General features: G+C 34.1%; 1 protein-coding gene across 4 annotated transcripts in view; it reads right to left on the bottom strand.

The window, feature by feature from the left end:
- Positions 1–24,044, bottom strand: part of FANCL (Fanconi anemia, complementation group L) — a 78,476-nt gene extending 54,432 nt beyond the window's left edge. For 3 of the 4 annotated variants that reach the window (XM_011997797.1, XM_011997798.1, XM_011997799.1), the window contains exons 1-5: positions 23,888–24,044; positions 14,733–14,791; positions 12,499–12,559; positions 9,386–9,442; positions 4,600–4,700 (exon numbers count right to left, since the gene is read on the bottom strand). In XM_011997797.1, the coding sequence (XP_011853187.1) occupies positions 4,600–4,700; positions 9,386–9,442; positions 12,499–12,559; positions 14,733–14,791; positions 23,888–23,983 (374 nt within the window). In that variant the 5' untranslated portion in view covers positions 23,984–24,044. The remainder of the gene's footprint in view (positions 1–4,599; positions 4,701–9,385; positions 9,443–12,498; positions 12,560–14,732; positions 14,792–23,887) is intronic. The other variant, XM_011997800.1, reaches the window with a different exon arrangement.
- Positions 24,045–25,106: the final 1,062 nt, after the last annotated feature.

Genomic DNA, 25,106 nt, shown 5'->3' with positions numbered 1-25,106 from the left:
ATGGCATTGGGAGTTATACCTGATGTAAATGACGAGTTGATGGGTGCTGATGAGTTGATGGGTGCAGCACACCAACACGGCACAAGTATACATATGTAACAAACCCGCACGCTGTGCACATGTACCCTAGAACTTAAAGTATTAAAAAAGAAAAAATTATTTAACCCTTGGCAGCAGAGACTAAGGAGGGGAATAAGGAATTGCAGACTCTGTAGGACAGAAATAAAAACAACAAAAAGGAATCCAGAAGATAGGACTTAGGAAAAAAATACACACACACACACACACACACACACATATATATATTTGGCTAAAACAATAGGAACTTATTCTCTCATCAAGATGTCAGCAAAGATGTGCTCCCTCTGGAGGCTCTAGGAGAGAATCTATTCCTTGCCTCTTCCAGTTTCTGGTGGCTGCCAGCAAGAAAAATATTTTAAAACTATGAAAGAAAATAGAGAAAAAGATGAAGAATTTCAACAAAGCATTAAAATCTGTTTTAAAAGATGCAAATGGTAAAGAGTAGTTTTAAAATATGTAATTAATTAGCTTGTGAAGTTATAACAAAGTAGACATTAAGACAACAATATTTCCAGAAAAGAAAAGAAACATGTCCTAATAATAAAAGGGAAAACCAACAAGGAAGATAGAGCAATTATAAATCTGTATGCACCCAATAACATGACTGAAAACAGACATAAAGCAAATTTTGGGGAACAAAAACAATTCCAAAAATTAACAATCATATTGGGAAAATTTAACACAGCTCTCTCCAGAGATCTTAGGACAAGCAGACAAAAAAACAAATAAATCATTAAACATATAGGATATCTGACACACATAATAAATGTGAGGAATGAATAAAAGTAAAGCACTATACCCAACAAGAGATTACATACTCTTTTTGAGTGGAAACAGAACACATACCAAAATTGATAAGATGCTGGGTGATAAAGCAAGCCTCAGTAAACTTCAAAGTATTGAGATAATTAAAAGGATAATTTCTGATAAAAGCAGACTTAAACTGGAACTCAATAACCCAAAAATCTCCAGTTGTTTGAAAATTAAGAGATATACTAAATAAGCCAAAAGAAATCACAATGAAAATTAACATTTTTAACTGACAGTAATAATGTAACATCAAAACTTATGGCATCTAGCTAAGATTGCTTACAAATTTACAGCCTTAAATTAATATATAACATCATAAGATAAATTGGAAAAAAAAATCAATGACCTACATATCCATCTCAAGAAATTACAAAGGAAGCAAAACTAAAAAAAATAAATTCTTAATAAGTAGATATTAATGATAAAAAACATACAATAGAGAAAATTAACAACGCTAAAAAGTTGGGTCTTTGAAAAAAAAAATTCATATGGCTCTTGCAAAACTGATTAAGAAAAATTAAAAAGGCACAAAAAACTCATCTGGAAAGAAAAAGGCAGCATCACTATAGATCCTAAAATCATTTTTTAAAATGAATGCAGGATGAAACGGAGAACGTGACAAAACAATCTGTGTTACAAATACAGGAAAGAAGTACATTGAAGAGGGTGGAGGAAATGGTTCTAACCTAAGTAACTGTGAAAATGAGTGAAGCCTATAAAAGCAAAAAACAAAAACAAAAAAAATTTATAAAAGTAAGCACTGCAAGCACTGCATAGTTGATAAAGTTGTTACCCATGGGGGTACAGATTAATAATCTTGATAGTGCTCTCCATGTATACTGCAACTGAACAAGTAAGTAAATGGATAACAGATAATGGGAGCTCAGTTTCTCCCTGTTGGAATATGAGATTTCAGATATACCAAGTGAGTGGGCTAGAAAACTACATATGGTAATGGACTGGAGTTGCTGACATCAGTATAAAATCATGTTTACCTTAATAGAGACACAAATGGTTATATACAAAAACATTCACAGATATGTACGCACAAGTTAGTATAAACACATTTTTTTTTCCGTTTTTCAGCTAAGAAGGTCTAGAAACAACAACACACCAATAGCAACAAGCACCCATAGTGCCCACATCCTGGTTTCTAATACCACTCACTAATAAAAGCAACCAGGACTCCTTGGAAAAATCGTCGATTCTAGGACAAGGGCAGGAAATACACAAAATTTCTTTCAGTGCCAGAAAGTAAGGAAATGCTCAAAAATATAAATATATCCACAATGATGGGGCCTGTCAAAAGCACACAGGAGCCAACTGAAAGAGCTCTCAATGGCCAAAGCTAGAACAAATTGAACAAGAAAGTAAAATAGTATTAGATTATAACCCAAAGTATAAAATAAATATCTCTGAGTCCCATAGTATTTCAAATAAATGACTGAAAAAATAAATGAGAGAGAACAAAATCTGAGCAGAAAAATTCCAAATCTATTAAATACTCTGCCCTAAAGGAGGTGTGAGTGTAACTGCCCACTCCTTAAGTGTGGGCTACACATAGTGACTTCCAGAGAGTACAGTATAGTGAGAGGGGAAAAAAACAGTAACTTTACAGTGCAGAAACCTGACAAATACTACCTCAACCAGGTAATCAAGATCAAAATCAACAGTGATGAGTCACATAGATAACATGTACCCTTGATATGAAGAGAAGAATCACAGGAGAACAAAAGCCAGGATAAGATTAGCATACAGAAATATAAATACTATATCCAGCATGGCTCTAAAAAGTATGTCAAAAATTTGACTCTAACTTTCCTAGAGGCCAAGTCAAAGAGAACAGAGTCAATTACACAGTTCACATTATTCTTTAAGTGGCAGGTTGGATAGTCAGGCAAAGCACGACTTTTCTAGCATCTGAAACAGAATAAACCTTCTTTCATGGCTTCTCATAAAGATAGTGCTATATCATAAAATGGAAGACACCCAAAATTAAAATTCCTACTGCATTTCTTTGGGCTATTTCATACAACATCCTTTAATCCAAGTCAGTGGCATCCTCAAGAGCAACTATACAAGAGAGCAAAAGAAAGTAGTTAGGTTCTAAGATCGATGGGTAAAATTGAGAAAATATATAAAATAAGATTAGAGACTTTAAGCAGTCCATCTACAGTGAAACACTATTACGTGCAATTAGGATTTTAGTAAGGTTTTAAGTTGAAATCTGAGGCTGTAATTTTTATCAAGACCAGTATTTAAATAACTTGGCTCAAGTACAGATCGTACACACTTTGACTCTTAATCAGGGAGGTGGTAAGATAAAGAAGTATTCATAAAAAATTAAGTCTACATAAAAGTCACGACTGAAGGAATGGCTAACCTATCTCTGCACATAAGTGCACCAAAAGCGGTATGGCCTACTCAGTCAAATTTTAGTGGTTAAAACAAAAGGGAAAATATTGATCTATACATAAGAAGAGAAACTTTCTAAATAAAAGCCTTTTAAGGAATATAAAGGAAAGCAGAAGGCAAAGGCAAATAAAATAATTTTTCTTTCTCTAATAATCACGTAACTAATGGCAATTTTAGACTATTTACATGGGAATAATTTGGAACTCTAAAATATGTTTAAGTCTTTAGTTTTTCTTTAGTTATCCGTAATGGTATAAAAGATATTAAAGGACACATATTCTGCACTTAAGATATGTTCCTTGTTCTCTTTCAAATGGCGATTTGACTTTCTGGTTTTTTACGTTAGTTATCAAAAGGCCAACTCATTGAAAATAGCTAAAAAACAGATGAATAATAAGATGTTTAAACACAATAAGAAAAACTTAGTGGTGAACAATTGCACATTCCTTTCACATTGTACCTAAGTTAGCCCTTGATTTATCTTAGTAATAGAGCAACCTAAATGGAAATAACAAATGAATACTAAAATACTATTGATACTGGTTAAGAAGTGATAAGAACTAAATTGGCATATCTTTACTGCTGCTTTAGCTCAAAGTAGAAAGGTTATAATACACCTAATAATAAATGTAATGTTTCAAAGCATCCACACTAAGAAGGAAGCTAAATTCAGAAACTGAATAGCAAGCAAATCATCACATACTTTTTCCAGGTGGTATGTGGATTAAGTTTTAACAACCTTCTTACATGTCTACTGAACTTAAGTTTCTTTATGCATCAGTTTTTTTTAAAAAAATCATTTTTTTCAAAGAAAGCTAGATGATTCTTCCAAACCCTAGTTGCTAAAATTTACTACTCAAATTACAAAAGCACTTATAATGTTATATATATGTAAATTTAGACATGCCAAATTGTGTATTAACCAAAATAACTACAATTATTTCAAAAATACTGCAATTTTTCCAGTCTCCTTCATGTGTCCAAGCACTACTCTTCAAATATGGAAAATTTAGAATACAATTGTATGTTCAGTGAAAGTATCTATTACGGTAACATCTTACTATGTACATAAAAATGTCATTTTCTCCAAATTATATTTAGCATTTTACTTTGTAAGTCAATTTTTTATGATGATATTCCTCTCTTTAATTCACAGCAACAATAAGGATCAAATACTCTAGTTACAATGAAACACTTTGACTAAAATCAGGTATAAATTGCTAAAACTAGAAATATATTCAGCTAAAATGTATAAAACAAAGGCATTTAAAATATATTTTAAAACAGACATACCTATCCCAACCAAGAGTTCCTATCTCTTCAATAAGGCTTGAGTAGAACTGGGGAGGAGGAGGTGGTGCATATAGCTCTTGTCTATTCTTTAAGGCAACTTCCTGTTTAAAAGAAGAAAACCTGAATTGGCTGTGGAATGCAAGACAATGAACTGTTAATACCTGATTGCAAAACATAATTTCATTATCTTCTTAGTGCCTAATGAAAGTATCCATTGTTTTAAAGAAAATCTGGCTGACTCATTCCCCTGCTCATGAAAAAGAAACAAGAAAAAGTTAAAAGGACTGCACTGAAGGTCATGCAAAATGTCAATTTTTATGCCATGAAAAGAACTTATGATTTTAATATTTTCCTGGACTATTATGCCTACTGGAGATTTAAAAAAAAAAAAAACTTTTTATTACATTCATCCTCAAGGCTTCACTATCTCTCTACTCCCATGAATATGATGTTTGATAAATACGTTTTTCAAAAAGTACCTCTAAAGAAAGGCCTGAACTCTAAGTACATTACCTAAACTAACATATTTGTACACCATTATGAACCACATCTTAACAAACAAAAACCCCTCATTATCAGAACAAATATCTACATGCTAATTTCTTTTACTGACTTACACTCTGTACTATTCTTCAACCAGGTAAGTTGGAGTACTATGCCATCCATCTGGCTAGATTACAGTCCCGTTCCTTGCTAGGCCTATCTATGACGGCTTTACAATGTTTATGTTCTCCCAACCAAAACTAAATTCTTTTACAAGATATATAAAAATATCACTAGAATTGCTGAAGCTAAAATTACCATTATTTTGAAGTTACTAACCTAGACAAACAGCTTATATGGAAAGTAAAAATAAATGTATCTACAAATTACTTAGATGTTCATATGGTCTGAAGTATCAAACGGTATTACAAAAAGTAAGTCAGTAAATAAATAATTAAATAAATAAATAAGCCACAATAAATCACGGAAGTAGATAGGGACAAGCTGAAAATTATAAACACTTCTGACAAATATAATCCTAATAAAAGGTTGCAATTTTTATTCTTTTAAGTATATGTTTAATCTTAATTTTTAAGTATATATTAATTTTTTTAACAAGGATAGGATACTATTAAATTGAGATCATATTAAAAAGAATATATACTACAAAACAGCACTTCAAAATCAAAACTATTAACTGGAACTACTTCAATTTAGTTCTGAATCTGCTTTATGATGAAAACAAAACTGTGAAAGCAGATCCATATAGCTGAGAATATCAATATGGATTTAATTAGAGGGTAAGCGCCTAGAAGACAAGGTATATGCTGCCTTTTTTATAATATAAATGCTTAATGTTGACTAAAAATAGACTGATGGTCCACCAAAATAAATTCGTTATTTAGGTTGTACACCAACCTAATACTATGAAGATTGTGCTCTACTAGTTATTAAATAAAATGCGTTAATGTAGTATAGTACTTCTTTCGAAATTTGTTTTTGTTCTGAAATATTAATTATTGCTATCCACAAAAATTGAAAGTAAAAATAAACCTGGATAATAGTAAAAACATTTTTCAATCCTAGGTTTATGACATTTATACACTCTACCTTCTATTCTGAGTCAGACAAGTTACTCCTACTCTAGTACCATAACAGGTAAAAAGGCAAAAGCAGAGAAGCAACACATTCTTCACAGAAAAGAGGGAAAGGTACATAGCAGAAAGGCTTCACAAACAGCAGTTTTAAATCCTGACTTTAACAATTTCTATTTTGAGGCCTTAGGGTTCAGTGGCTCAGCTCCAAAATAGAAATAAAATAACCTACCACATAGGATTATTTTAAAATATAGGTAATTGTTCACTTATTAAATATATACTGAACTCCCACTATATGCAGTTATTACTAGGCAACTCCATGGAAGATTTACAACATTTCCTGAAAAAGTTCAATAACTACTGATTTCATGTGAGCATCACTCTCAACATAGTTATTGGTGATTATAGTATAGGAACCCTATTACTAACAATACAGCCTAACAGTACACTAATAATTCTTATATTTTTAGGTATACTATCTTAAATGAGCAATAAAATCACCAACTTTGTCCGTAATTTCTGAAGAAAGCTAAAATACAGGATTTCATTTTTATTCAGAAATGGAATAAATGTACTAAATAGATACTGTAAATCAGAGATCTCAAAATTTTATTTTAGTTTTAAACTAGTAAGTGTTTGTTCAAAATTAAATGGCCAAGAGAGCTGTGACTTACAATGTATAAAGTTATTTTTGATAAGAAGAGTTTAATGGGACATGATACCTACACTTTTACTCTGGTTCCCTTAGTCTCTCCTTGTATTTGTATGGTTTATTAAAATTATAATAAAAAGATAAATGTTTCAAACTTTTCTCCAATGTCAAGGAGATGTAAACCAAATATGCTTCACTTGTTCACTTTATGTTTTTAGGGTTATTACATTAAGCCCTTTGATGTAATTTGTAATCAATTTTTGATAACCCTTATTAATTTGGTTTTATAAACTCATAAATCAAAATTGAAACTTTAGAAATTAATTTTAAACTATTATTCTAATCTCACACATTTAATCAAAGTCCTACCTTAAAAGGTTACTAGCATTGAAAAGGGACTCAAGAAAAAAATCTAGCAACTAAGTTATCAATATGTAGTAGTTGCTGCTAAGAACAAAATGGTCTCAACAAGAATTACAAAGAAATATCAAAACTTTCCATTGTTAGCAATACTAGTATTGTAATTTTTATATAAACTAACATAAACACGTAGACAGGAAAAGCATAAGTGAAATATAACAAGTAGAACATAACAAAAAACCATACTACAATGATGTTAACATTAGAAAACAGCATTTTCAGAGTAAAAGTGATATAAGCAAAGAAGTAAAAACCCTATAATGCCCATTTGAATTGTAAATATAAATACAAACTCATAATTACATTCTTTCCAAAAAGCATTTCTAGCTTTGTCCACTGAAAAAAACCTAGAAGTAACAGCAATAAACACTCAAGTTTCCAGATTGAGGCATCCAAATACTATTTCCTACAAAGAAATCATGATTCTTTGGAGAAATGGCTGATTACAGTTATGGGACAAAATGAATAAATGAGCCTGGAGCAACTGGTATCAGAAGGCAAAGAAGCTTGGGTTATATTAAAAGACCTCAGGAGCCAACATGAAGGGGCTTGTACTGACCAAAAAATGGGACAATTTAAGCATCAAAAAGAAAATGACTACGATAAATAAAAATTAAATATATAAAAATCTATGAGTTCATAAAGATACTTAAAAAAAAATCACTTTAGATCTCTGTGACAGTTGCTAGGCACCAACTCATTATTCTAAAAATTGGTTTCTGTTTTAAAAGGAAAAGAAACAAGCACTTATCCAGTCTCTCCATTATGAGCTGTACCTCAAATTAACCAAAAAACTGATGAGAAGTTCTCTACAGAAGATTTTCAACTAAGAAATGCAGATGATGGAATTTTTTAAATTACCATTTGTAAATCCTAATGAAACATTAGATATAGTCAATGATTACTATTAGAGGCTAAAATCATTAGGTGATAGGCTGATGGGGAACTTTATATTGAATGGATTTAAACGTATTGATCAATCTTAAATTTATTAAAAGAGGAACCAAGGAACCACCAGACATCACGTGCATCCTCATGTAATATAATAAATACAGAGCACCAAGTAATCTCGTAAGAACAAATGAATCCGAATCTGCTGAAGCCTCCAGATCTAAATGCCAGATTACAAAGAAAGTAGAGTATGTTAAAAGATAAACCAGGAATATCTTACAAGCCAGATCCAGAATGTAGAAGATTTTACAGGACACCCAATTTGTTTTATTCAACAAATACATGGCATGAATAAAAAGGGTGAGGTAAAGAGGAGATGCTGTTATACATAAGTACCTTGTAAGTCTTATATAAGGCTTAAGAGACATATTAACTAAATATAATGTGTGGACCTTGTTTGCATGCTAATACAAACAAAGCAGCTATAAGAAATATTAACTTTGTTGAGGTTATAACAGTGTATTTAAAAACAGATAAAAAGCACTTAGCTGTTAAAGAGATACACACTGACCTATTTACAGAGGGATACATACAATGTCCAGAATTTCCTTTAAAATATTACAGTGTCTTTCTTCTAAAAAAGTAGAAGAGGAACTATGACTGGCAAAATGTTAAAATTTGGTCAGGCCCAGCAGTATTTACTATAATCTTCCCTCTTCTTTTGTTTATGTTGAAAATTGGGTAATAAAATGAACTTAGGTTTTAAGAAAAATGTCTACAGGATAAACTAAATAATCAAGTATTTTATGCAACGCTGATTAAACAGTGTATATGTAACAGTACACATAAAGTGAAACCTAGTATGTTTTTTCAGATATCTGTAGCTATAGACAAAACTATTTATACATCATATTATATCTTTAAGTAGGACTACTAAATCTCTTCTTAGATGTTAAACTCCCTGCTGACAGGCCAGGAGTGCATTTTATTTCTTCACCACCTGCCCAAAACTAGTGTCAAGAATACCTAGTTTATGATACAATCAAAGTGGTTCCTTCACAAAGTTATGTCCCTCATGCAGTTCAAGAAATGCATCACCTATATTTATGTACACAGTAAAAGAAAACATTAAATGACTGGGAGTTAAGAAGACAAATTCTAATAATGTCAGTTCTTAAAGGAGTTACAGAAAAGAAATAAAAACTTCCAGTATGGTAACAGCGTCAGAAAAAAAAATTCTTACCAAAAGCATCTTCAACTCCATCATAAAGCTCATTAGATCAGGAGAGTGCTGCATCCTCTAGATCAAAACATTTCCAATTAATTTCATTTGCACAATAAATATTCCATCTACTAAAACTGTAATAAAATGTAGGCCCAAGTGAAGTGAAAAAAAGATTAGCTATATCTACATCTGAAAAGTATAAGTAGTATTGGTCATCAACCTTACTACTCCTATCAATTTCATTTTGAAAAAGTAATTAATGTCCTCAAATCTACTTTGTTGAGATATATTAAACTGTGTTAGAATGTCACTTAAAACCTCACACTACTCTGTTTCTTGAGCACTGTATACTATTGAATCCCTTGTCCCCCTTGCAGGGCATGCGATGGGAGTCTGGCTTGCTTCTTCAGTGCCCTGTTGCTCAAACCTCTAGGTGAACATACAGACAGGCAGGCTGTGGGGCTCCAACCCCACAGCAGTGTCTAGGCGTGAATGTTTACAGCTACTTAAACCCCAGTGGGTGTGTGTTACAAGGTGCTCTTTTAGTTTAGCCATCCATTGGCAGCTTGTGTTAGCCAGCTCAATTAGACCCCTGCCTTATTGCAAGGACAGAGAACTTTCTGTATCCCAGGGTTCCTGCCTTGATGTACTGGAAGAATTGGATCACATGTGGGCTTGGAGAATGACTGCAAGATTTTATTGAGTGGAAGTAGCTCTTAGCAGATGTGGGAGCCAGAAGGGAAATGGTTTTCCCCTGGAGTCGGGCTGTTCAGTGGCCCAGGCTCTCCTACAACCACCCCGGCCAAACTCCACATCATTCTGCCGGTGAATGGCCTGCCGGCCTGCTGGAGCCTATCGGTGTGCTCTTGACATGATCTCGATGTCCTCTCGATATCCGGACACTTGTGTGTTCCTCCACTGATATATTTCTCTCGACGTCCAGCCGCTTGTGTGTGTGTGCCTGCTAGGGTCTCGGGTTTTTATAGGCACAAGATGGGGGTATGGCAGGCCATGGTGGTCTTGGGAAATGCAACATTTGAGCATGAAGGCAGGGGTGCCTGTCCTCACCTAGGTCCATGGGCACAGGCCCAGGGGTGGAGCCCTCACCAAGGACCTATCCTTCTCTACCCAGCACTTCTCTGCCGCCCTTCTGTATCACTACCATGTCTAGCAAATCTAGCAACCTAATCATAACTTTTTTTAAAGAGGAGGAGAAAGAGAAGGAGGAGGAGGAAGAGAAAAAAGAGAGAAAGAAGAGGTATAGGAGTGATGTGAGTGGGAAGAGTATAAAATATAAAAATCAGGCAACTCTATATAATTTTTAAAATCTAGTTAGAGCAATAAATTAACAATTATTAATTAACAATACGGTGTTTTTCTATTTTTCCCTTGACCTTAAAGACTACCTACAATTGTGATTTTTGTCCTCTCACAACTAATCCGTATTAGTCAAAACAGAGACAGTCATTCATTAAAGTAAAACCTGTTATAATAAAATGGCAAAAAGGAAATAATCTCTAAAGTAGAATAAATATTTAAGAGTTACGATTCCATTTCCTAGAAATTCTTCATTCTTAAAATAACTACAGAAAAAAATATTCTCAAGTTTTACACTGTTTTCAACAATGCATGAACACATTATGATTCACATCTTAACTCAGCTTTGAGTGGGTCTATGTAAAGCAAATTCTTGACTATCCCTTCTTCTACATTGTATTCCCCCGCCCCGCTTAGTTTATTACAGATGATCAATAAATGACAGGGTCTGGAAAGGTCTGGAAACTAAAGCCCAGAGGCCAAATCCAGCTCAATACTGTTTTTGTAAGCAAAGTTTTATTGGCATGTAGCCATACCCATTCACTTACCTCGTCTATGGTTGCTATAAGGGCAGAGTTGAGTAGTTGCAACAGAGATCTTACGGCCTACTAAGCAGGAAAAATTTACTATCTGGTTCTTTACAGAAAAAGTCTTGTTGACTCCCTGGCCCATATTTACTAAAATTAAACATGATACAAGAAAAGAATAGTAATACTCACTGGCACTGTAAAATAAAAAGAAGACTTAAACTAACACTGGGTTCTACCTAACCAATCAGAGGGCAAGGAAGAATAAATAATTGGGACTTTTTTCTAGGAATCCGCTTGATAACCTGCTGGCGAAAAACAGAGTAATAGATCTTAATATTAGACTACATAAACCATTTTTTCCCATGCTATCTCAATATGTCAATAGATGCATTTCTTAAAGTTTAGTGTACAATATAAAAAGTAAAGGGGATGGAGACAGGGATAGAAAGAAAACAGACAAATAATTTGAACATATCCTTAAAAAACTTCTGTAATTATATTGCCAGGATGACAACCTTCATTCTATAAATCAAATAGTTTATCTCCTATACTTCTTTGCAGCTTTAATGCTTTATGGAAGAGTGACTGTGACTATCAGTTATCATAGATAATAACCTGCCTTTAAGATACAGAAATATAGAAAATCAGGAAAAAAAACACAAAAACGCATAAAGGATCAAAAGAAACGCAATTCTAACAACTATTTTCCTAAAAGAAGAATTGTATTATGTCATTATTTTGCTTCAGTAACTGATTTTTTTTCTACTCTTTAAAGGAATTTTCAGGTAGAGGAACCTAAACATTAAGAATAAAGAAATTAATCCTGCCTATTAACACACTAAGCAACCTTTATCTCCCCTCATTATGCAAGTACACATGATCCTAAATTATTTCTACTACATCTTTTCTGTTGCTAATCTAGGACTAAAATCCCATTTTTGCCACAGATATCCCACAGCTCTAAATGGGTCTGATTTTTTTTTTCCCTATCACCACCATTCAGTCTCAGAAGAAAAATCACTCAAGTAGTGATGGATATGGATAAGGGTGAATTCATTTGAAGAACCTAAAGTCTCAAGGATGGAAATCGGTTTCAACACAAAGGCTACCTGGAGATCTCCTGAGGACACTGAGATTTAAAAACACACAGAGATGAAACCTACAAAACTCAACAACTATTAAACCAGTTTGTTACCACATTCTACAAGGTAGGTCTTTGAAGAACAATAAATTTAGTAATTTCTTATCTTCACTTAAAATATAAACCTTCTAAAAAGGACTTACCTGCTGTACTATTTGATGGTATCCATTAAGTATTGTTCTCAGCTGCCAACTACATAACAATCTAAAATTTCAATGAGACAAAATGGTTTGTTCATTGTTCAGAATTAAAAGGAAAAACGTATTTGTATGTTAACACAAATATGCATGTACATACAAAAGAAGGACAAATATAATTTTGACAAGTTAATAAAATTTTTACCATTGATACTGTTCAAAGTCTTGTCTTCAAACTGTCAGTACTAATTTTATTCCAAAATATAAATAACTGCAATCAGTAAATGACAGGCAAACAGTACATCCTGTTTTTTAACTTTAACACATCCCAAGCAAAGTTTTCCACTGAAGTAGATTCTTTTCCAAGATAGGTTAAATAAAACCAACAGTTTTGATAACAATGTATCATCCAATATAATGTATCAAACATGTATTTGAAAAAGCATGTGTAGCAGTATTACTTTCAAATTCCTGATTAATATAACTAAAATGATACATTTTATTTTTATTTTTTATTTTTTAGAGACAGGGTCTGGCTCTGTCAGGCAGGCTAGCTGAAGTGCAGTAGAAGAACAGCTCACTGCAACCTGAACTCCTGGGTTCAAGAAACCCTCCCACCTTAGCCTCTCAAGTAGCTGGGACTACAGACACCCACCACCAAGCCCGGCTATAAAGATACATACTTTTAATTAATTGTATAAGAAGTGATAAGTTAATGTTCACCCATTTACTGGCTAACTTCTGCTGTGCTCCTGATACTATTAAGTAACTCTTCTTCTAAGGAATTACTTTTACTTACCTACAAGTAGGAAGCCTCTCTGAGTTTTCCCCCACATGGCCTTTTCAAACCAGCACAACTCTCTCCATTCTTGGTAGTTCATTCAAAGGTCCATTGGTAACCCCTGCACGAAATGTGCTTTCTCTCCCTTGCTATCAACTTGGTGACTTCAATTAATTATCCCTTTATTGTGGTATCCTTAATTTATGTTCTGCTAGTTTTTTCTACTTAATGAATTAACTTGTTCAAATACATGTATCTTTAAAGAACACTGTAACTCCTCCTTGAATGCATACCATTCTCTAACCACCTCTTTTTCTTCAAAATACTTTATACTTTCCTCCCACTCATCCAGTCCAAAATCCAACACAAATGGCTTCTGTCACCACACAAAACTTACTTGCATCTAACCTATCTCTCTGCAGTCCTCAGCAATGCTAACCATGCCTTGCTTAAGCCTTCTTTATTTGGCTTGAAAGACTCTGCTATCCAAATTTTCCTCTTTTCTGGTCAATCCTTAGTCTCCTTCTAAGTTCCTCTTTAGTGACCAGTACTTTAAATGTTGGTATGCCCCAAGGTCTCGTCACTGGCTTTCTCTTCTACGACCCCCACCAAAACTCCCCGCCAGACACAGCACCAAAAAGCCTATTCATAATCAAGGTCCCAAATCCTTCATCTGTTGTAACTTCTACATACATCTGCACTCCAGGTCTCATACTCTAGTTCCACACCACCATATTACTACCTACTAAATAGCTGCTCTTGATATTTCACACCCAGTATGACTTAAAACAATCTCTCTTCTACTTTTCCATCTGTGACTTCTTCTCTAGCTTAGTGATCTGAGCCAGGAACGTGAAAAGCATCCTCTATTCCTTTTTCCCTCTTACCTACACTTCCAGTGGTCACAAAATCCTCTCAATTCTACTCACAAATATCTTTGGATTCCTTTCCCTCCATTCTTCTTCAGAAATATTTAGAGGAAGAATTGAGATTTGGGGTGGTACCTAAATTTTCAGTCTCATATCCTGACTAGTTGTATCTACCAACACCCAATGTTGGTGCCTAATTTATGCCAGGACTGAACTGATGTGAGTCTTCCCATATAATGAATATACACATTAATAATATCAGTCAAAAGTTGGAAAAAATGTTTTCTAATCCTTTTGTACTCTCCCTTTATATACTTGTTCGGTATTTGTTTGGGAAGTATACACAGTTGCTGTTTACTGCTTTAAATTAAAAAAAAAATGAGAGAAGTAATGTTTAAAAGCACTTTAGTAACAGGTAAATATTTACAAATGCCACATTGGTTTGGAAAAATCAGAGATGTTTCTTTTGGGGCAAATGACTAATAAGCATTTTAGGCAAAACTCTAGTCACTAGAATCAATTTATACCAAATGTACTGCCTGTACCACCAAAATGCAAAAATGCACGTTTATAACTAAACACCGTATCACCTTGCATTCTTCAGTTGTAAATCTTCAGGCAACACTACTTTAAGGTGGAAGTCTCTTTCCTGTGGAAAATATTGAAAAGGATCACTCAAATTTTTATCTTTCACTTAATGCTAAGAGAAGTTAAACAGAATCACATAGAAAAGACAATGCTTTCCTTTATTTTCTAAAAGGTATCAACTTTATCCACATCTTTATAATTGTTAAAATATATGCAACAGAATATTGCATTTGAGGGAAAATAACTCAAAACTGTCTTACAGAAGCTTTGTAGTTACTGGGAAATCAAAACACTCAGGTAAGACTTTCTTTTTAAAGAGAAAGTCACTCATAAATACAAGAAATAATACAAAATTATTAATACAGGCCCATAGAAGAAATTTCAGTGTTATTTCTTAGGAAATAAATTTATGAAAAAAAAAAGAAATTCCTTCAAACTGCTTTAAAATGGAAGAAAAACATCACAATATAAAATAAGGATATATAACATAATATAGTCTTCATGTTTACAGCTTAGTTTCTAAATTTTAATAAAATGAAAATATATTTAGTTATACAATCTATATAGACATAAGTGAAATACTTTCATAAATCAGAGTATATTTAATTCTCCCATTAGTGGGCCTCTAATTTTTCTGAAATCCTTAACATATTAACTATGTATCTGAACAAACAGAATTTTACTCAAGAGTCTAAGAAAGATCTCTGAGACATTTACTCCATTTTACTTTCTTGGAAAAGTGAACGGGTAAGTAGTTTAAACTTTGTAACTTAAATAGGACAATACACATGAAATTTGAGCAAAAATAGCAGAAAAAGACAAACAGAAATGTAATCTTTTCCTCCAACAGAATAAAATGAAAAAGAGTAATAAAATTCTCAAAAAAAACAATTACCATGTGGAATTTTAGCACAGTCTCCCTCAAAGCAGTTTCAAAAACAGAGGAACACAATTAAATGTACCCCATAACCTTTACTTTCATGGTAATATTACAGTTCTGACTTTCATTACATTTAAATGTCCTTTTAAAAAAATGAAACAAAATGTACTACTGACCTTTTCAAAAGGTCAAGTAACAATAATTCACTATTTCATTAAAGCACTAAAAGGTATTATGTAGTAACTTTAACCTAACGTTATAGACATCCCACACATAGGTGTAAGAACAATTTGGAATTCACACTTTACATGAAAAATAGAAGAACTATTCTACTATAGAAATCCGTGCTGTTATCTGAAAGAATAAAATTCCAAAGTCCCTTATTTGCAAAGCCCAGCCATTTTAAAAGGTCAAATAACATGTCACATGCCACAATACTTTCCTGATTCAAGAAAATGTCCAAAATTAGCCTTTTAGTTAAAGCATCTAGAAATATTAATTGTTCTCAAAAGACAGATTTCCCAGGCTTTCAGGGAACAGAAATACTAACAGTTGCCTAAACCTCCATCTCCCCACACATCATTCAGAAAAGCTACATTAATTAACATATTAAGAATAAATAAAACCACAAAAATCCCATGTTTTCAGCCAAAAGACAGGGTACACTATAAACCTCAAATTAGCTATAGGAAGAAAAATATAAAGCACTTTCCAACAGAACCTACTCTAGGACTCCCACAGCAACTATTTTTAGACTGCTAGGAAGGTCAGGAAAAAAAAATGCATGGGAGAGAGACTGGGAGGAACGAACAAGTGTAAAAAAAAAAATAAATAAATAACAAGCTCTGGTAAATCAGAACACTGACCTACAAAGAGAAGACTTAATGTGAACACAAAAGTCAAGGAGCCAGTCCTGGGAAAGAATGCTTTAGCGGTAGAAGATAGGAGAAAAAATAGGTAGAGACACCTTTTGGAAACTGCGTACTAGGAGGTAAAAGAAGAGTAGGAAACTTAGGCTCTTATATGAGTAAATAAAAAAACAACTCCTTCCCACCCAGCACTCGCCAACATGTCATCCATTAAATAAATTACACTTTGCTTCCCCAACAGAAGAGGGTATTCTTAAACTAGGAATTTTATAAACTATTGCAAACAGCCAGAATGTCCATGAATACAAAGATACTGTCTTCATCAATGCAAAGCTACTATGAGACAAAGAAAGAAAAACAGACTCACAACATTTCAGGTGATAACAGATCTCATGCAAACAAAACCCAGAAACCATAAACAAATTATAATAATAAATGAAATAAATGAGCATTTGTATCAGACATTTTAAAATGAAAATGAGAAATTATATTTTTAAAAATGAAAAGGAAGAAATGAATGAGCTGAATAAACTCAGGGTGGAATGAAAATAAAGAAAAAGACAAAATTATGTGAAAGTGAAGGAATAAATTTTAAGAGTCCAAGGAAGAACAAAATTAAATACAAATGTCATAAAGGGCAAAGAAAAAGCAAGAAAATTACCAAATGAGAAAATGAGAAAAAAACTAAAGACCATCAGAGAAAAGGAGTTGAAGTGGAAAACAGACCCAAAAAAGTCCAGACTACATATAATCGGAGATCTTGGAAAGAAAAATAAAATAGTAGAAAAAAATATTTAAAAATATAATCCAAGTACACTTCCTAGAGATCACCATACCAAAAGGGTAAGAGGCCACATGATAAAAGTGACTCACAATGATCAACTCTGAGATATATCTTAATTAACAGACTTCCAAAATAAGAAAAAAGTCCAAAGTCTCCAGGTAAAAGACCGAATATATAGGAAACAAGATATAATTGGAAACAGACTTCTTAAAGCAAATTAAAAAACGAAGCAAGAATGAAATAGAAAATGTTAAGAAACTGAAGAGAACTGCTTCTAGCCATTATGGAGTAAAGGGGGCAGGATTTATCTTCCCTCCTTATTTAAAAATGGGACAAAACATATGAAACAATGATTTTCAGATATTAAACAGACAGTGATCCTTGAAAGAAGGGAAACAAATGTAAAAATGCCTAAAATTATCGTCTATGATGGGAGTATTTTCAGGCTGCAAGATAGGGATGGACAAACAAATAAGAGCATAATATTCTCCCTGATTTGGGAAGAAACAGGTGATCAAGCAGAGGCCAACAATTGTACAATTCACAAGGTATACTACCAAGCAGTAGAGAAATGCATGGAGAGTACAGAAAAATACAGAGAAACTCCAGCGAATTTCAGAGGATTCCTGACAAGGAGTCTTCATCAAGGAGTCTTCAGCTGAGTACTGCTTGCTCCATGGATATGAGGAAAACACCCAAAGGTGGGAACGTACAGGAACAGAGTCTGCAAAACAATCTCTAAGCTCATACAAGGCTGGGTATAGCCATGTTTCAACCAGCCAGCGTGGAAACCTTGTAATATAAGAGCCATTAAATAGAGTGCTCAGAAGGTGTTGCTTCACTTGTAGAGCTTAATTACCTTAGAATAAAGTCTGCTCTGGGTCTACCTAGCAATGCTTAAAAGCTTAAAGCTTAAAATTACTTGGAAAGATCAAACTGTTTCCAAGTAATTTAACTGTAGCTCACAACAAATCTCAAGAATACTTACAGAATGAAAATATCTAGCATGCAACAGGTAGAATTCATTATGTCTAGTATACAATCAAGATATACCAAGCAAATACATTTCCTGCAAAGAAGCAAGGCAATACCCACAATGAAGAGAAAAATCAAGAGAAACAGACCTAAAAATGGCAGCGATAATAAACCTGATCTTAAAAATTAAAACAATTATATTTCATACGTTCAAAAAGGTAAAGGAAAACAAGTGTACCAAATAGAGACAGGAAAAATTTAAAGAAAGACTCCCTCAAAAAACACAATGTTTGAGATTTTTTTTTAATATAGTACCAACAGCAGATTCCACCTTACAAAAGAAGGTATTAGTATACCTGAAGACATACCCCAAATAAAGAGAAAGACACTGAGGGAAAAAAAAGTGAACAGACCATGAGTGAGTTGTGAAAACTTAAAGTGACCTAAAAGCACATGTTTGGAGTCCCCAACACAGAGGACAGAAAAGGAGGAACAAAAAAAAAAAAAGAATAGAAAAGAAAGAAAAAATAACAGCAGATGTTTTTCCAAATTAAATGAAAATATACACTCACAGATCCAAGAAGCTCCACAGACCTTATGGAGGAAAAACATGAAAAAAGCTACACCAAGGTACAACACACATCAAAGTGACTGAAACCAAGGACAAAAAGAAAAATCTTAAAAGCAGCCAGAGGAAAAAAATATTCTATTTACATAGGAACAAAGAAAAGAGCAGAGATTTCTCATAGAAAACAGTGCAAGACAGTGAAGTAACATCTTTACAGTATCAAAAGACACAAAATTGTATAGCTGATAAACCAACAGTGCATAAAAAATGGAATCCTAATACTATTTTAAGGCAGATCATGATAGATTTAATATGTGTATTATAAACCCTTTAAGCAACTAGTTAAAAAACAAAAAACAAACAGCCAATAAACTGGCAAAGGAGATAAAACAGAATTATAAAAAAGAATCCCAATAATACAAAATACAGAAAAATACGAAAAAATTAAAAACATGTAAGACAAACAGAAAACACACAGCAAGAGTAGATTTAAATCCAACCATATGAATAACCATGTTAAATGTAAATAGTCTAAATACCCCCAAGTAAAAGGCAGTGACTATCATATTGCATAATAAAGCAAAGCACAGAAGAAACACACTTCAAATAGTAAAACACAAATAAGTTTAAAACAAAGAAGTAAAGATAAACTATGGTAACATCAATCAAAAGAAAGATGGAATCTATATGTTAATATTGGAAAATACAGATTTCAGAGAAAACATTATTACTAAAGATAAGAAAGGTCATTTCATAATCCTAAAGGAGTCAATTCATCAAGAGTGCTTAACGGTTCTAAAAGTTTATGCACCTAATAACAAAACTTCAAAATATATGAAGCAAAACTGATAGAAATTAAATAGAAATTGAAAAATCAACAATGATTGTTGGAGATTTCAACATCCCCTCTCACTAACTGATAGAAAAAGCAGACAAAAAGTCAGTGAGCATAGTGCTACCCAGTGAGGGCCTGGGTAGCACTCTGAAACAATTTGACCTAATATATAATTCTCTACCCAATAGCAACAGAATATTCATTCTTTAGAGTACACACAGTATATTCACCAAGATAGACTATATTATTGGTCATAAAATTAAGGCTCAATAAGTATTTTAAAAATTCAATCATACAAGTTATATTGTGACCAAAATGAAACTAAATTATAAATCAATAACAAAAAGATATCTAGAAAATCCTCAATATTGAGAAAGATAATCATATTTCTCAGTAAGCCATAGATCAAAGAAGAAATTAAAAGGCATTTGGAACTGAATAAAAACAAAACTATAGCACACCAAAATTTGTGTGACATAGCTAAACCAGTATTCAAAGGAAAATTTAAAGCACTGAATATCTGTACTAGAACAGAAGAAAGATCAATTATCTTCCATCTGAAGAAATCAGGAAACTTAAGATCAAAAAACTATCCAGATAGAAACATAAAAATAATAGAAAAAAAATCAACGAAATTAAAGGCAGCTTCTTTAAAGAAATCAGTAAAATTTATAAACCTCTATCTAGATGTATCAGGGGAAAAAAAGGAGACATAAATTACCTATATCAGATGAGGATGAAAGGCATTTTTAACTTATATCCCTAAACTATTTGACACTCCTACCTCTAGGAGTTGGTGCCTAATTTCCCTTCTTTTGAACACAGACTAAGAAACTTGCGTCTAAAAGAATAAAGCAGAAGTAAATATGCGTGACTTCAGAGGCTAAGGGATTAAAGACAATGTGCATCTTTATTGATCTCTCTGTTGTATCACACACTCAGGGAAAGCTAGCTGCCATGTTGTGATAACAGCCAAGCAACACTATAAAGATCCATGTAGTGAGGAACTAAGGCCTACTGTTAAGAGCAGTAGCAAACTGAGGCCTCATGGCTAATAGCTACATGAATGAGCAATCTTGGAAGCAAATCCTTCACCTCTAGCTTGACCAGCTGGCAGCCCAGGACAGCTCTGAATGCAGCCCAACACAAATTCGTGAACTTTCTTAAAACATTATGGGATTTTTGTGATTTTTTTTTTTTTTAGCTTATCAGCTATCATTAACGTATTTTATGTGTGCCCAAGACAATAATTCTTCTTCCAGTATGACCCAGGGAAGCCAAAAGATTGGATACTCTGTTTTAGATCATCAAAGTCTTGGCAAATATCTTGACTGCAAAATCATGAGAGATTTTGATCAAGAACTACCATCCAAGTTGTTCTCAAATTTCAAATCCACAGAAATGGTGAGACAATAATTGTTTTTGTTTTAAGCCACTAAGGTTTGAAGTAAATAGCAGCAAAAGACAAGCAACATAGAGAGCATCATTACAGACCCTAAAGACATTAAAAGGATAATAAGGGACTATTATAAATAACTTTAAGCCAATAAAATCAGAAACCTAGATGAAACTAACAAATTCATTGAAAGACACAAACTACCAAAGCTCACTCAAAGGAAAGAGAAAATCTGGTAATAGAGACAACACCTAAACCTGATTATATATTAGGTCACAGGAAAAAATAGCAGTAACTTCCATGGAGACTTCTTTTTTTTTATAAACAATACTGTCTAATTACAATACAAGAAAAATTAGAAATCAGCAACAAAACTAAAAACCAAAAAGGACGTTCCACGAGAAAATTTTTAAAACCTATTAAGGTGCATAGTAAATTGACATCATATAGCTTCTAAGAAAGGTGGTGACAAGACTACATGTCAGCATCTATAGGATACTTTTGAAACAGTGATGAGAGGAAACGCAAAGCCTTAAAAACTTATATACATAAAACCTGCTCACTGGCCAAATCTGGGACAATTCGAGGATCAAAATAATGATTATAATCAAATAATTTTTTAGAAAGTCCATGCATCCATTCTAATATAATTAAATAAATGAGAAAGCAGGCAATGCTACTCCTTATAATAAATTGCCACTTCATAAATACAGAAATGACAAGAGTTAGAAAATCATCATTTGGCAACCATGATAGTAACAGTCGACTCAAGTAAAAGTCAATGGATGCTAAAACTCGAGAATGTGTGTCAAAGTTTGATGCCTCAGAGTACCTCCCCAAAAATACTTATGAAATACAAAAGGAGCCTCTGGCAGATGACACCTTAACCAGGTGATCAAAGTTAACATCATCAATAATGGAACCAACCAGGTAACTTCACAAGCCTTAAGAAGGACAAAACAATCTTTCTGTAGTTTCCCTGCCAAAAATGCATTATGTGATATAGTGAGGAAATATCATTCAAACCCAAATTGAGATACAATCTACCGAAGAGCCAACCTGTACTCTTTAAAAATGTCAAGCTTATAAAAAACACAGACTGAGAACTGTTTCAGGTTAGATATGACAACTAAATGTAATGTGGGATCTTAACGACAGATGGTAGGGGATAGGGGGTATAAAACATACAACTGTATCATAAACAAAATTTGAAATATGGACTCTTAGATAATAGTATATCATTAAATATCCTGATTTTGATCATTGTACTGTGGTTATGTATGAGTGTGTCCTTGTTCTTATGCAATTTATGCTCAAGTATTTGGGCATAAAAGGGAACTATGCCTGATTTAACCTCAAATGGTTCAGGAAAATAATGTGTACACGCGCCCACCCACATACATATACTTAACAACGATCAATCAAATGGAGAAAATGTAGACTGGTGAATCTAGGTAAAGGGTATACTGGAATTACTTGTGCTGTATATCCTTGCTAGTTTTCTGTAATTTTGAAATACACACAAAATATTTTTAGACACGTACAATGTTCAGGTTAAGATTTAAACAAACTGGTAAGGCAGGTACAAATTGGAACTGTAGCTACAGCAATGGTCATAAAAAACTTTCATCTAATCTCAATTCTAACGGCTGCACTTGCTTTCTAAGAGGCCTTAGCAGACATAGACATACAAAATAGTATTTGCCTTAAAGTGCCTAAAATTAGGTATAACATGCTTCCTGTAAAAAAAAAATATATAACTTAATAATTTTTCCACTTTTCTAAATGTTGTCTAAAAGAGAATCATATTTTCAGCTAGGTAATTCAAGAAGAATACTTCTAATTGGAGAGGGAAAGGTGGATTAACTTTTTTCCATATGGAATAATGAATTTTAACCTCTACTTTCTGTGATGGTCATATGGTAATTCCACATATACTCAAAGACTATGCGTGATGTCGGGAAGCGGGCACAAGTTTGGTGTAATGGTCAGAAAGGAAAAGTCTACACTCAAAATCCTAACCTAAGGTACCCTGGTGCAATGTAGAGAGAAAAAAAATCCAGGACTGAACTGCGTTTAAGGGATTCTGATGTCATCATCAGCAAATAACGTCTCCGGTTTCCCATACCCTGATTTCTTCAATTAGAAAACGGGCATGATGATTCTTTTAAAAATTTCTGCCTCAAAGGGCTGAGGATTAAGTGAGCTATTTACCTGGAAAGCGCTTTGTAAACTTCGAAACCCTACACATGTGTTAGTATGTGTAATAAACTCCGTAAGAGAGGCCACTGGAATCAGCAATGGTAATTAATTCCATTGCTGTCATGCTTCTCCTAAAAAATACTGTAACTGTGGGTGTTGAGGTACATACGACTTGGCAAAGGGCCAAAATAAGGTTGTCTTCCCAAATATTCTTTCTACAGGAAACACGAATATGATTAGCCCAGATTCCCGAGTGAACTCATCAACATCCGTGGAGGTGAAGAGTGTTAAAATTGAGTTAGGTCAAAATTTACCACCAAAAAAAAAAAAAAAAAATCAAAGAACAGTCAATTACGGGACACAACGAAGAAGGAAGCCAAACTCAGGGAAGGGCGAGGGAGAGAGGAGGCGTGGCCCCAGCCCCGCTCCACGCCGCGCGCCTCCTAGCTCCTCATCCCGCGCGGAGACCACAGGGGTAGCGGCGACAGCGGCGTTTCTCAAACCTTCAGTCTCCCAAGAGCCGTTACGCGCCGCCCTTCTCAATCCCCACAAGTCTGGGCCCCTAACCTCCTAGCCTGTCACAGACTTCTGCGCGCAGCTACGCTGCAAGAGGCTCTCTTAGCTACAGAGCAACCACCGGGCGGGTACCTGAGCTGAGATGAATCCCTCATACACGGTTTTCGACCGGTTCTGTGGCAGAAGCAGCGGGCACTGGCGCAACAGGCTCGCTTCCGTCACCGCCATGGTTCCAAGTCCGGAGAGACACAGAGAAGCTCTAGACCTGCTGGGTCCTGCACATGCGCAGTCCGCTTGCGCTTAGACGCCGCGGAGCGGAAACCCGAGCCTTGGCGGGAAGATCCTGGAGGATTCCGCGGGCGGAAATGAAGGTAAAGCGCAGGCCAGGCCAAATGGCGCTCTGCCGGAGGCAACATCGGGGCTCCCCAACCGGTAGTGGGAGGGAAGATTGCGCTCAAGTCCGCAGGACTGACTGACCAACGTCATTCTAACCTCGATTGTCCCAGGAGCCCTTTTGATGATTCTGTTTGACTTTGTTGAAAGACTTAAAACTTTGGTGTTACATTTCCTCCAGAATAAAATGACTTCTACAGCCTGGACATTGTAGCACTTCTGTCTTAAACCTCTCGCACCCCCTTCTTTGCTGTTGTCCTCTCTCCCTTAACATACAGAATAATGTATTATTTTGTGTATCATTATAGTAATACGTATTATAACACATTCATTATATCATACATTACAGTTCTGTAGCTTACTAAGTTTAATCAGATATATTTGAGACACACTCACGTATATACGTATATATGTATTGATTAGACTCAAGTCAACAGTGGACTCAGTTCTGTGTATGGCACTCACAAATACAAAAAGCAAAACATGAGTGAAGACTGCTGATGGACTTGAACTTAATTTTCCTCTGACAGCCCGTGCAATACGTTTTTCTAACTCAGTAATGTTATCCGTCCCATCTTATTGAGAGCTGATTAAATAAGAAACTTACTAAAATATTTACCATATGATTATTTGATTTTCCAATTTTCCAATGCATCACGTGTTTGAGCCCTACTATTTGAAAAACATCATTGTAATGTGCCAAAGGTTGTGCAAAGATCGTTTTGTCCCCTACCCATCTTTATTGCCCTCAAGACAGAATTTGATATCCTGAAGATTCTTAAAGTTTGACAAGAATTGTCACAGCATTCTGGATGCTTACAGAAAAGAATGCTGCAGCAGTGGTTAGATATAAATTACATTAAAGCAGTGGTTCTCAAAATATGATCCCAGAACCTAGCAACAGCATCACCTGGGGACTATGTAGAAATATAAGTTTTCACTGCTGATGGGGTTCAGG

This window comes from Mandrillus leucophaeus, unplaced genomic scaffold (assembly GCF_000951045.1).
Source record: "Mandrillus leucophaeus isolate KB7577 unplaced genomic scaffold, Mleu.le_1.0 Scaffold547, whole genome shotgun sequence".
Classification (NCBI taxonomy): Eukaryota; Metazoa; Chordata; class Mammalia; order Primates; family Cercopithecidae; genus Mandrillus; species Mandrillus leucophaeus.
The sequence above is the reverse complement of the archived record's forward strand: the minus strand, read 5'-3'. Positions and strand labels throughout refer to the sequence as shown.